The sequence below is a fragment of the Mobula hypostoma genome, chromosome 2 (assembly GCF_963921235.1).
Source record: "Mobula hypostoma chromosome 2, sMobHyp1.1, whole genome shotgun sequence".
NCBI classification, from domain to species: domain Eukaryota; kingdom Metazoa; phylum Chordata; class Chondrichthyes; order Myliobatiformes; family Myliobatidae; genus Mobula; species Mobula hypostoma.
The window spans coordinates 141,109,745-141,124,048 of NC_086098.1; the positions used below are offsets into that span (position 1 = coordinate 141,109,745).

General features: G+C 42.6%; 1 protein-coding gene across 7 annotated transcripts in view; it reads right to left on the reverse strand.

Annotated features, from left to right (window-relative positions):
- sobpa (sine oculis binding protein homolog (Drosophila) a) overlaps positions 1-14,304 on the reverse strand; it is a 320,652-nt gene that overhangs the window by 56,931 nt on the left and 249,417 nt on the right. For 5 of the 7 annotated variants that reach the window (XM_063040814.1, XM_063040815.1, XM_063040811.1 and 2 more), the window contains one exon: positions 10,363-10,383. The exons of the other annotated variants lie outside the window; for them this stretch is intronic. In XM_063040814.1, coding sequence (XP_062896884.1) covers positions 10,363-10,383 — 21 coding nt within the window. The remainder of the gene's footprint in view (positions 1-10,362; positions 10,384-14,304) is intronic. 7 annotated transcript variants of the gene reach the window in all.

Below are 14,304 nucleotides of genomic sequence, written 5' to 3' on the forward strand. Positions count from 1 at the left end.
GTGATCTAAATGATTGTTGATGGCAGATGTGGTGGCTTGAGTATCTCAGAAACTCAAAGATTCAAAGTACATTTATTATCAACGAATGAATAACTTATACAACCTTGAGATTTGTTTGCTTAACAGGCAGTCGCAAAGCAAGGAACCCAAAAGAACCCAATTAATAAAAAAAAAGACAAAAACCCAGTGCCCACTGAGAAAGAGAAAACAAAATGAAACAAATCATGCAAACAATAGAAGCGAGCAACAACAGCAGCGTTCTGAACCAAATTGGGTCCTTAGATTCAAATCCCTGGAGCAGACCGGAGCAGGCCCAAAGCCTCGGTATTCAGTTCATCATATTAGCAGAGCAAGTCGCTGCAAAGTTCACAAACATGAAGCACAGTGCTAGGAGTAGTCTCACAGCCTTAGCATCGCACAGAGAGAAGCCCCCAGACTACCTGGGCCTAGTTTAAAGTGTCCAAACCTTGGGACCAGGCTCCACTGCGACAAATCGCTCCAGGCCTAGACTTTGCGGCTGGAGAAACCATTTTCAACCTCTCCAAATCGGCTCGGTGCTTAGAGCGATCGAACCTCCCCCCAACTCTTGACACCTTGCCTTTCCAGTCTACACGGGCTGGCATTTTGATTGTCCAAATAGTGTATTGTACCTTGCATTAGGACCTGGGCCTCACCATGGCAAATTGCTCCGGGTTTAGAATGTGCAGCTCAGTGGTTAGCTTCAGACCTGGATTTTGCTGCGGTAGAAGACATTCTCAACCTCACCAAAACAGCTCAGCACTTAGAGTGATTCACCCTCACATCCGGGTAAGATGGACTGGCACCGAAATTCCTCCATCCCGTTTTCTCCCCTCTGAATCGTCCGCTCCAGCCAGCTTGGCTGTAACTCCAAGTGTGTCAACTGTGCAATGCACACCTCTCAAGTTTGTTTTGGCCTCACTCGCCTCCTCATTTGCAGTGATAGCTTACCACGATTTACTTTTAAAAAAAGTGTTATTAATAATGATTTTAATTAAATTCCTTTGCTTTCGAACCACAAGTAAGCAGTCACACATCGTTGGTAGTGCCATCTTAAACTGGGATATCCTGGGGTTTTCATGCAACAAATCGCAGGGGTTCCCAACCTGGGGTCCGTGGACCTCATGGTTAATGGTAGGGGTCCGTGGCATAAAAATGGTTGGGAACCCCTGCTCTGGAGTTTACAGAGAATGGTGTGAAAAACAAAAATTATCCAGTGGGTGGCAGTTCAGTGGGCAAAAGCACTTTGTTAATGAGGGAGGTTAAAGGAGAATAGGAAGATTAGTTCAAGCTGACAGGAAGGCGATAATAACACAAATAACCACACATTACAAGAGCGGCGTACAGAAGAGCATCTTTGAATGCACAACATTTTGAACCTTGAAGTGGATGGGCTACAGGAGTAGAAGACCATGAATGTACACTCAGTATCCTCATACCTAATAAAGTGGTCACTGAATCCGTGTAGACAGGCCGAACAGAAGAGAAGCCGAAGAGCCTGGTCAGGTGTCAGATCTCTCAGTGGGTGACCACAACTCCCTGACCTTTACTATAGCCGTGGACAGGGAGAGGAGTAGATGGTATGGGAAAGTATTTCATTAGGGGAGGGGGAATTATAATGCTACTAGACAGGAACTTGGAGCGTAGATTGGGAAAAGATTTACTCAGGGAAATGCACAACAGAAATGCGGAGGTTGTTTAGGGAGTAACTGCATGGGGTTCTGGATAGGTTTGTCCCATTGAGGCTGGGAAAGGATGGTAGGGTGAAGGAACCATGGTTTACAAGAGATGTGGAATATCTAGTCAAGATGAAGAAACAAGCATCCTTAAGGTTTAGAAAGGAAAGATCATTCAGGTCTGTAGAGGGCTGCAGGGAAAGCAGGAAGGAGCTGAGGAATGGACTTGGGAGAGCTAGAAGAGGACATGACAAGGCCTTAGCGAGTCGGACTAAGGAAAACCACAAGATATTCTACACGTACAGTATATGAAGATCAGGACAATGAATACAGTGAGGGTAGGACAATCAGGGATAAAAGAGGAAACATGTGCTTGGAGTCAGAAAAGGTCGGGAAGGCTCTTTGCTTCAGTATTCTCCAGTGAGAGAGACCTTGATGAACATGAGGGTGAGTTCTGCTGGTATGCTGGAACATGTCAACGTTAAGAAAGAGGATGTGCTGGAACTTTTGAAAAACATTACAATAGATAAGACCTGTACAGGATATACCCCAGGTTACTAAAGGAAGCCAGGGAAGAGAGTGCTGTGCTTCCGGCAATGATCTTTGTAATTTCACTGGCTACAAGTGTCGTATCAGAAGATTGAGGGGTATGTTATTCCTTTGTTCAGGAAAGATAATAAAGATAATCCTGGGAATTACAGACTAATGAGTCCTACATCAGTGGTGGGCAATCTATTGGAGAGTATTCTTAGAGATAGAATTTACCAGCATCTGGAGAAGCATAGTCTGATTAGGGATAGTCAGTATGGCTTTGTGAGGGGCAGATCAGGCCTCACAGGCCTGACTGAATTCTTTAAGGAAGTGACAAAACATATTGATGAAGGTAAAGCAGCGGATGTGGTGTAAATGGATTTTAGTAAGGCACTTGACAAGGTTCCCCGTGGCAGGCTCATTCAGAAAGCCACGGGCATGGGATACAAGGTCATTTGGCTGCATGAATTCAGAATTGACTTGCCCACAAAAGGCAGAGAGTGGTAGTTGATGGAGTGTACTCTGCCTGAAGGTCACTGACCAGTGGCGTCCTGCAGGGATCCCTGCTCTACGATTTTTATAAGTGATGTGGAAGTGGAAGTGGAAGTGGAAAGGTGGGTTAGTAAGTTTGCAGATGACATGAAGGTTGGTGATGTTGTAGATAGTGTAGAAGGTTGTCGTCGGTTATAATGGGGCACTGATAAGATGCAGAGCTGGGCTGAAAAGTGGCAGGTGCTGTTCAATCCAGAAGTGTGAAGTGACTCACTTTGGAAGTTTAAACTTGGAAGGCAGAATACAGGATTAATTAAGGAACAGAGGGATCTTATATTCACAGGTCCCTTAAAGTTGCAGAACAAGTTGATACGGTGGTATGGTGTATTGGCCTTCGTTAGTCGGGGGATTAAGTTCAAGTGTCACAATTTATGTTGTGGCTCTAGTTAGAACGCACTTGCAGTATTGTGTTCATTTCTGGTTGCCTCATTATAGGAAGTGTCTGTAAGCTTTAGAGGACGCAAAAGAGGTTTACCAGGATGCTGGCATTTCGTAGAAAGGGCTTTTGATAACCTTGTTGAACTCACATTGGGCAAGTAATTTACATTTGTTCCGGAAGTATTTAGAATTCTCATGTGCCAGTTGGAAGATCAATAGATATTTGTCATTAACTACTCCCATTCAATTGCAGTTCTAAGAGATACTGGAAATGTGTGGCTTTGGGAAGATTGTCTTACTACTGTTATTTCTTTAAAATTATATTATGAAAGGTTTTGCATTCCACTAAAGCAGTAAATAAGAACTACTTAAGATACTCTTGAGGTAGGGAATTCTTAATATTAGTTATTTTATCTAAGCGGCCTCAGGGATAGCAGTTTTATAAAAGCAAAGGATTTATACACTGTTAAAACAATTCTTTAATATAAAATAAATGCTTAAAGAGCTTGATCTGCTATAGTTCTTCTGCTGAAGCTGTTCCCACAGTGCTATCAGGTAGTGAGTTCCAGTGTGAGGTTGAAATAAATCCAATGGAACAAATATATGTTTCCAAGTCAGGATGGTGCACAGCTTTGAGGAGAACTCACAAGTGGTTGGCGTTCCCATGAGTCTGGTGCCCCTGCCTTTTGTAATGATATCATAGGTCTGGGAGATACTCTTGGAATAACCTGACTAGTCAACTGCAGTGCATTTTGTCGATACACACTGCAGTCATTGTACACGGATGGCAGGGGAAATGAAAGGTTGTTGTGGCACAGATCAAGTGGGCTGCTTTATTCTGAGCTTCTTAGAGGATTTTGGGGCTGCTCTTATCCAGGCAAGTGGAAAGTATTCCATCAGACCAGTGAATTGTGCCTTGTCTACAGTGGAAAGTTTTAGAAATGTGAGAAGAAAAGTCACTCACCACAGGATACCCCGCTCTTACTGGCACAGTATTTGTATGGCTGCAACACACACACACACACAATGCTGGCAGAACTCAGCAGGCCAGGCAGCAACCATGGAAAAGAGTACAGCAGACATTTCAGGCCGAGTCCTGTCCTGCTGAAGGGTCTCAGCCCAAAATGTCGGCTGTACTCTTTTTCATTGATGTTGCCTGGCCTGCTGAGTTCCTCCAGCATTGATTGTGTGTGTGTGTGTTGCTTGGATTTCCAGCATCTGGCAGATTTTCTCTTGTTTGTTATTTGTATGGCTGGTTCCATTAAGTTTCTGGTCAATGGTGACTCAGAGGAGGTTAATAATGGGCTATTTGTTAATGGTAATGTCAGAGATGTTCATTGGTAGGTGATTGGACTCTCTCTTGTTGGAAAATCTAATTGCCTGACATATTTGCATAATGAATGTCTGTGTCTGAATAATGTGCAAGTCTTGTTAGATGCAAATAAGCACTGTTTCACTTTCTGAGACGTTACAAAAGGAATTAACTATTGCTCAGAAGACGTCCCCGTTTTTGATATAACATGTGACATTTGAGGAACGTAGAACTTTGTCCTGGGTTATGATGACTTATCCCCAACAATAATAACCATTTTATTTTGTGCAAAGAACAAAGCCAACAAGTAGAGTGTTTTCCCAAGGCTTTTTAATCTGATTCGGAACCATATTTATTATCATTGACTTATACGATGTGAAAATTTTCTTGTGGCAGCAGTACAATGCAAAGATATAAAATTAACTAAAAGTTTTTAAAATATGCATGACTCTCACCCAATCAGTGGAATTCCCCTCAAAGGACCGCATTTGCACAATGCTGTGATGAGGCCTGCAGCCATGTGGTCCAGACCAATACTATACTGGACATTGGTGAGGAAGTGTCCTTTGACAGCACTGATGATTAGGGGCAGTAGTTATTGGAACACCTTAGGGTTGCTATTGATAGGGCATAGTCTCCTTCATTTTATGTGGACTACTTGATTTCAGACTTTAATCATTCGTCAGGTGGAGAAGTAATGTTTATTTATCACTGCTGCTTATAACCCATGTACATGCAAAGTGAAACATCCAATAGTTGTTCTGTGTTGTTACTCTATAGTTGTGGAAGACAGCACTTTGATCTGATACATGCAGAGAATAACAGGTGGACCCAAGTTGTACCTAGTAAGCTTGTAACAAATGGTTTATTCTTTTCGATAAACTGACATTTCTGCATACTCGGAGATACAATTCTCACCCAGTGCTTAACAATACCCTTCACATTGGTCCCTTCCATGTTAGCTTAAGGAATCAGATTGGGGATTGAGGGGTAAAATGGTGCTGGAAAAACTTGCAAAGTTCAGATTTCAAAGTAAGCTTATTAGCAAAGTACACATATGCCACTACATACAACTTTGAGATTCGTTTCCTTGTGGGCAGACTCAACAAATCCAAGAACCAGAATAGAATCAATGAAAGACCGCACCCAACAAGATGGAGAAGCACTCAAATTGCAAAGGACAGCAAACTATGCAAATACAAAAGAAAAAAAATTAATAAATAAATGAGATGAAGAGTCCTTGAAAGTGAGTCGATAGGTTGTGGGAACAGATCAGTGATGGGGCAAGTGAAGTTGAGTAAAATTGTCCCATTGGTTCAGGAGTCTGATGACTGAGGGGTAATAACTGTTCCTGAACCTGATGGTGTGAGTCTGAGACTCCTTTACCACCTTCTACACATCTATCGAAGTTTGTCAAAGTTTTAGTGACATGCCAAATATTCGCACTTCTACGGAAGTAAAGGCACGTTTGCCCTTTCTTCATAATTGCACTTAAGTGCCATGCCCAGGACAGGTCCTCTGAAATGATAATGCCAGGGAATTTAAAGCTGCTGACCCTGTCCATCTCTGATCCCCTGAAGAGGACTGGCTCATGGACCTCTGACTTCCTCCTCCTGAAGTCAACAATCAGCTTCTTGGTCTTGCTGACACTGTGTGAGAGGTTGTTGTTGTGGCACCATTCAGCCTGATTGTCAATCTCCCTCCTGTATGCTGATTTGTCACCACCTTTGATTCAGCCAACAACAGTGGTGCCATCAGCAAATTTAAATAATGCCATTGGAGCTGTGCTTAGCCTTGCAGTCATAAGTGTGAAGTGAGTAGAGCAGGGAGCTAAGCACACAGCCTTGTGGTGCACGTGTGCTGCTGGAGATTGTGGAGGAGTTATTGTTGCCAGTCCGAACTGACTGGGGTCTGCAAGTGAGGAAATCAAGGATCCGACTGCACAAGGAGGTATTGAGGCCAAGGTCTTGAAGCTTATTGATTAGTATTGATTACTGATCACTTGTAACTATTTATAAATAATACTGTCACCTAGTCTGCCGAGAATCATTTCATTGGAAATATCAGTCACAAGTGTTTGGGCAAACACTATTTCCAAACTAACAGGTTCAAATCAAAAGACAGTACCATCCACATCAACCTATAGTACTTCCACACACACAAACTTCTATGAACAAAAGCAACAACAAAACCAAAAGCCCAAGGTCCCTTTCTAGTTCCATTGTACTACTGAGATAAGCACCACCACAACAAAAAAAAACCCTCAAAAACAATGAATTAGATGCCATAACATTTCAATGTGTATTTTGGGTCAATTCATACTAAGTAAAACAGCGGTCATCCTAGACATCACGCCTTACAATGTCAGAAGTGCTTGACAAATTGACTTACTGCCTTCAATTCAGAAGTAAGTACCAGGATGCTATAGTGACCTTCATCAATAACCTGACCTCTGCAAAATTTAAACAGTGGTCTCGTCCCTTGCAATCCATGTCTCTAAAGACACCGAGACTACAATTCTGTAGTCATCAGCAAGGAATAGCAGCTCACACAGAAGTTAAGTGATCAACACACAAAGGTGTAGGAGGAACTCAGCAGGTCAGGCAGCACACTCAGAGGGAAATTGACAGCTAACGTTTTGGGTCTTGTCTAAAATGTCAACTGTCCATTTCTCTTCACAGATGCTGCCTGACCTGTCGAGTTTGTCCAACGTTTTTGTGCGTTGTTCCAGAATTCCAGCATCTGCGATCTCATGCCTCCATGGTTCAGAGATTTTGTAACGTGGATTTCCTTTTTCACTATGTGAATTTCATCCTGGTCTCCGCTTTGGGGATCTCAGGTGTGATTCTGCAATTCAGGTTATCAACAGGACAAGTACCTAATCACATTGAAGAATTCCTACAGGCTGCACCCATGAAAAACAATGCAAAATTTTAAACTAATATTCTAAACATTTTAAGAACAAAATAAAGAATTAAACACAAAATTAATGGAGACAATTTATCGTAAACTTGTTTTCTAATGAAATGTGATGGAATTTGAATTATCTGAGGGAATGACAAATTATGCTACGGGCCAAAAAGACTGTCATATAGTAAATGATGGCTTTGAATGTTGCTAAAACCTTGCTACAAATTTAAGTGGCAACACCTTCAGGAATTTCTTTTGCAACAGAAATATTGGCAAAGCAGAATAATTTTCTGGTGGCACAGCTATGAAGCTAGTAGAGCTGCTGCCGCTGCACCAGAGACTTGAGTTTGATCTAGATTTGATTCAGAGATACAGCACAGTAAGTAACAGGCCCCTTTCCAGCTCAACGAGCTCGCGCCACCCAATTACACCCACGTGACCAATTAACCTACAAACCTATACGTCTTTGGAAAGTGGAAGGAAGCAGGAGCACCTGGGAGGAAACTCGCAGGTCAGAGGGAGAGCGAACAAACTCCTTACAGGCAGAGGTGAGAATTGAGTCCCTGTCGCTGGTGCTGTAATAGTGTTACACTAACTGTGCTGCCCCTCTGCTGATATCTGAAGTCTGAGCTGGTTACCTCCGGATGCTTGCGGTCCTTCCACATCACAAAAACATGTGGGTTGGTCAAGCAATTGGCCACTGTAAATTATCCTCTGGTGTGTAGGTGAGAGTTAGAATCTGGGGAATTGATAACAATGTGTGGAGAACGCAAAATCGGACTGAAATGTAGGCTAATGTAAGTGGGTTGGGGAGGGGTGGGGATTGATCACCAGTATGGACTTGATGGGCTGAAGGGTTTTTTACCTGCTGTATCTAAATACACTGGATTTCAGTTAATCAGAGGGAGGGGGAGGGGAGGGAACGTCGACTCAGACCATGAGAGGCCTGTGTTGGGCATTTTTATGCCTTACAAGGCGCAGACTGGAAGTCCCTGTGGGGCACCACTCCTCGCACAGACACTAGAGCAATGTCCTTGCTCAAGGACACAAACACGCTGCCACAGCTGAGGCTCGAACTAGCAACCTTCAGATCACTAGACGAATGCCTTAACCACTTAGCCACGTGCCCAACAGACGCTTACTTGAGACAACTCTTTAAAGAACAAAAACTAATCGAGAAAATAGCCAGGATTCCCTTTGTTTACTTTGGACACCGTGCTGCTTAATTGAGACAGGAGACTGTTGCCAAACAGCTTCTAACTAGCATCGGGTGCATGCACTTGTGTGGTGGTTAGACACTGCACCATGCTTACAACGAACAGTTTTTAAAATAGTGTCAGTTGTGAGTGCTTGTGTTTGAAAAGCAGTGAATTTTGTCACGGATGTTTGGTGAGAAATAAGGAGTAAGACCAATTCAGAACTGTTTCGCTCACTGTGGATTCAGGTATTCAGGCTTGGAGATGCCAGGAATGGTAGGGAGTGAAAAGGAAACAATTTCACTACTTCATCAAGTTAGGACCTACGAAGAATTTGAAGGTATCAGCAATCATCTTGAATGTTACAATGGAAAATCATCAAAAATTGCATGAAGGCAGTCGATTATCTACACTAGGTGACTGCGCTGATTTTGTTAACTTAGTCAATCTAAAGAACACGGCCGTGTACATTCAGCTCTCACCTGTGGCTCCAAGTCGCTGTTGGCATGTGACAGCAGCCACACCCTGGTACACCACTTTGACAGGTGGGCTAAACCAGGTGAGCCTCATACCCTGGAGAGATAGGGACATGCCTGTCCTAGCTTGCAAAGTCAGCACTGGCAGGCTGGATGGATGAGATCTACAGTCTGATCCAACGGCCAGGAAGGCAGTTCTGCAATGCTCTGTGGACAGCAAAGGGCACAACGAGGCACAGAAAAAGGCACAATCACCCACTGCAACTAAGGAAGATCCCAGTTGTGACGACCTTCGGTCCACTAGACCCAGACTTCTGAGGTCCAGAGAGTGGAAATATTCCAGTGCAATGGCTTTTTCACTTTAAAGACTCTCCCATGTAGGTTTCCTATCATCATCAGACACGATGGACAACCACCAAACCTGCCTTAGGAACTAATACACTGTTTTATAGTACTGTAGTAGTGTTGATATTGTTATACTTTGTTCTGTATTTCATTTAAACACATAATGTGTTACGCAGTTAAACAGTAGTTTGTCTTTTTTATACCTTTTTAACCATTTCAATGAAACTTCAGCTAATTGAGGCAGCCATTTAATTGGGCCAAATGTACTGGTCCTAATGTGTCCCAATTAAGCAGAATCCACTGTATTTTGAACTCTCCTCAATTCACCAAATACACGGAGGAAGGATATAAAAGCAAAACATAGAGCAGGGAATTCAACTGTTTGTTGCATGCACCAAGATGATGGCAAACCTCCTTGTTATAGTTTCCTGCTAATGACCTCATCATTAATCCTTGGCAAATTCCTGGCCACTGAAACTGGCTGCCAAGTATCTGCAATGTCACAATCACCGACAATCATGAAGTTTTCCTCTTAACATAAACATATGACCCACAGAGGCACAGACTTTACACAATGTTATCAATTGAAATGCTGCTCTCTTAAAAGGGGTGGGGGGAGAGAAGCTAAGTGTGCAGATTTCGGGCAATTTAAACTGTGAGGCAGAATTCAAGAAATTTGCAGATGCCGTACAAAGCCAGAGATTAAATTTCATCTTCATTACTCATGCTCACTTGTCCACGTATAATGCAATTTTTATATACTATTATATATGTTACAGTACCAACAATTGAAGAAAAAAGTGAAATTTACAACATCGGAAAAGCGAAATAGCTAATTGTGCTGTCAATGCCGCAGATGTTTGACAAGTGGATACAATCAGGGAATTACTGCGCCATTCTGAAGCAGGATTATAAAGAAATTAAAATAGTAAATATATTCTATTATAATAATAAAAAAAGATTCTTACTGTTGTGTCTTTTATTCTATCCTAAAAAAAAAGAAAAGAAAAAAAGTTTTAATAACAAATGCAAACAACTTTACTGCTTAATAGATTTCAAAGTAATGTTAGAATTTGCTGAACTGAATTTTGACAATTAAAATCTTCTGCTGAGTTAGCGAGCTTGTGTTGAAATCAACGTGTTGTGTTGGAATGCACTATACAGAACCCTGTCAGGGTTGTGCAACCATGATTTATACTCATGCCAGGGTGAGTGTATGCTATATTGTTCTTTAAAACATTTAAATACTTGCTTCTGGCTATTTCTTGTAAAATAGCAGACAGTGTTAACTACAATGCCTAGTGTGGTACTGAATCATACAAACATCCCTCAAGGTTGCTGCACAGGTTGACAGGATAATTAAGAAGGCCTATGGGATGCTAGGCTTCATTAATAGGGGGATTGAGTTCAAGAGTAGAGAGGTCATGTTGCAACTCTACAAATCTCTGGTGAGACCACACTGAGAGTATTGTGTTCAGTTCTGGTCTCCTCATTATAGGAAGGATGTGGAAGCTATAGAGACAGTGCAGAGGAAATTTACCAGGATGTTGCCTGGATTGGAAAACGAGTCTTATGAGGCAAGGTTAGCAGAGCTGGGACTTTTCTCTTTGGAGTGTAGAGGATGAGAGGGGACTTGATAGAGGTCTACAAAATTATGAGAGGCATAGATAAGGTGAATAGCCAGTACCTGTTTCCCAGGGCACGAATAGCAAACACCAGAGGGCATGTATACAAAGTTAAGGGAGGGAAGTTTAGGGGAGACATCAGGGGTAAGTTTTTTTTAGACAGAGGGTTGTGGGTGCCTGGAATGACTTGCCAGGGATGGTGGTGGAGGCTAAAACATTAGGGGTATTTAAGAGCCTCTTGGACAGGCACATGGATGAAAGAAAAATAGTGGGTTATGGGGTAGTGTGGGTTTAGAACCATTTTTTGGGTCAGCACAACATCGAGGGCCGAAGGGCCTGTACTGTGCTGTGGTGTTCTAGTGTTTTAGTGTAAACTAGAATGCTCCCAGACTCAATGTCTATTCTGTGCTGAGTCGGTCAAGCACTGGTGATATCTTTGATTTACTGGCTATGGTAATAAAATTATTATCGAAAATAGTAAGATTACTCATCTTGATCATCATCCATTGAGAAAGCAGATGCAGGTCTGTGTGGAGCCAAGACTGGTCTGGGCTGTGCTGTGAACTGTCCTCTCTCCACTTACCCCCTCCTGGCATGATAGCATGCTGACTATCACCACCCAGGATTACAAGTATATGTGCCTGCTCCCCTGAGATGACTAAGACTGCTAATGCCACATAACTGTATCCAAACAAGAATTATAATCAATTGAAAAAATCGATGGATAAACAACAAGATATTGTTGGACAATGGGGGGGGGGCAGAGAAAGTCAGAACCAAAAGAGTAACACACACAAAATGCCGGAGGAACTCAGCAGGCCAGGCAGCATCTATGGAAAAGAGTAAACAGTCGATGCTTCAGGCCAAGACCCTTCATCAGGGCTGGAAAGAGAGGAGTCAGAGCAAGAAGGTGGGGGGAGGGGAGGAAGAAGTACAAGGTGGTAGGTGAAACTGGGACTGGAGGAGGGGTGAAAGAAAGAGCTGGGAAGTTGATTGGTGAAAGAGATAAAGAAATCTGAAAGGAGAGGACAGAAGGCCACAGAAGAAAGGGAAGGGGGAGGAGCACCAGAGGAAGGTGATGGGCAGTTAAGGAGATAAGGTGAGAGAGGGAAATGGGAATGGGGAGTGGAGAAGGAGGGGGAGGGCAAGGGCAATTACTGGAAGCTGGATAAATCGATGTTCATGTCATCAGGTTGGAGGCTATCCAGACTGACTATAAGGTGTTGCTCCTTCAACCTGTCAGTCCATGGCCTCATTGCAGTAGTAGAGACTGCATTCAGTGCCAGTTACATCATTATAAGAGAGATGCTAAGGCTTTAGTGAGTGTGCAGAAGAGGTTTACCTGGATGCTGCTTGGATTAGGGGATATGTGCTACGAGGAGAGGTTAGACAATCGAGGGTTGTTTTCCTGGATCAGTGCAGGTTGAGGGGAGACCTTACAGTAAATTGTAAGATTATGAGAGGCATAGATGCGGTAAACAGTTGCTATCTTTTCCCCCAAGATACAAATGTCTGATACTAGAGGGCATGTACTTAGGCTGACAGGGTTTAGGTTCAAACAAGATTGTGGGGCAAGATTTTTATACACAGTGGTGGGTATCTGGAATGCACTGCTGGGGTGGTAGTGGAAGCATTTATAGGAGGTTCTTAGAAGGGCATATGAATGTGCAGAAAATGGAGGAACATTGTGTAGGCAGAAGGGATTAGTTTAGTTGGGCATTTAATTACTAGTTTAATTAGTTCAATACAACATCGTGTTCTGACGTTGGTTCCTGAGCTGCATTGCTGTACTGTGAGAAGTAAATATAATCACACTAATATGGACCTTTGGTTCTATGGAAATAGGTGCAAATTTGATTTGGATGCTCTTAGCTACGTATATTTGCTTTCCTCAGTGATGGGGTGCAGTGAGAGGAACTCCCTTGAACACCATGATATTTATATGTCATCTTTATATTAAAATGTTCATAGTTCAAGCAAATTCAGAGGTTTCCACTAATTATCACCAAGAAGATAAATGATTTAAGCTGGTAAGTTACAAAATGTTACCATCATAATTGAGAATTGCAAACTATATGGAGAAAACCTAGTCTGGCACCCTTGGAACTTGACTGGTGCCAGACTAAAGAAAATCCAGACCACAGGAATTGTCCCAAATTATTTTACTCTCAGCAGCAGCAGTGTTCTTTAAATATAAACAGTCCTCAGCTTACCATGGGCTCACAGAACTGTCTGCAACCCAAAGTTTCTGTTGGCTGAAATCACAAAAGTTACCCTAGTAGGTGAATTTGTTACTGATTCGTACAAATATTAATTAACGCTGGTCTTAGACTGAATCAGTTATTTAATACAGGTCTGGACTGCAGATACGACTCAGTCTGGACCACAGGCATTGCTCAACTAAAGATTCTAAACCTGCAACTTGAGTTTACACTTGCATGTTCCTCTGATGTTGCACAAAAACTACTACGAGAAATACATCATGTACCTGAACTCCTCCCCACTGCTTACACAGTTATGTATTGTGGCAAAGTAGAAAAAAAAATCTTCAAAACCGACAGCACACAAGTATCTTTCCTCTTGCTTGACCGCAATTCGTTTTGCATGTAATGCTGGCTGTGGAATCCACAAGTGTGCATATCTTTAAGTTTTAAACGTAGTGATGTTAAATTACAGATTCTGTTATCCAGTGCAGCTCTGTCTGATGCTCCTCCACATGTAAAATGCTCAAGGAAAAGCCGTCACTATCAAGGGCCAATCTGCAATGACCTATGGAAATGGAAAAGAGACCCCAGAGAGACTGTGACACACTGTGTTGTTGAAAACAGGCACCTTCTCAAGCCAATCCCACAATTTGGACTGATCTGACTATAACGTCAACTCCACCTTCTTTTTCCCTTCCGTGCTTAACCGGAATCTATATTAGAAGTATTTCAAGATTCTCTTTCATTGCCCTTTAAAGAAGAGTTCCTCAGCTCTAGTCAGCCAAATTCGATCCTGACCTCCAGTGCGGTCTGCGAAGGATTTGCACATTCTTGCTGTAACCACATGGGTGTCCTCCCACATCCAAAGACATGCTGGCTGGTGGGCTAATTGATTACTGTTTGCCCTTAGCGTAGGTGGGTTTTAGGAGAATCAGGAAATCAGGGGTGGGGATGGTGGTGGGGGGGGGGGGGTGCCAAGTGAGAGAGACAAGGTCAGAGTGAAAATGAATAAGAGAAAGGGATTACTCCATGACTTAGCATAAACTCAACAGGCTGAATGGTTTCAAACATCCTGCAGGCA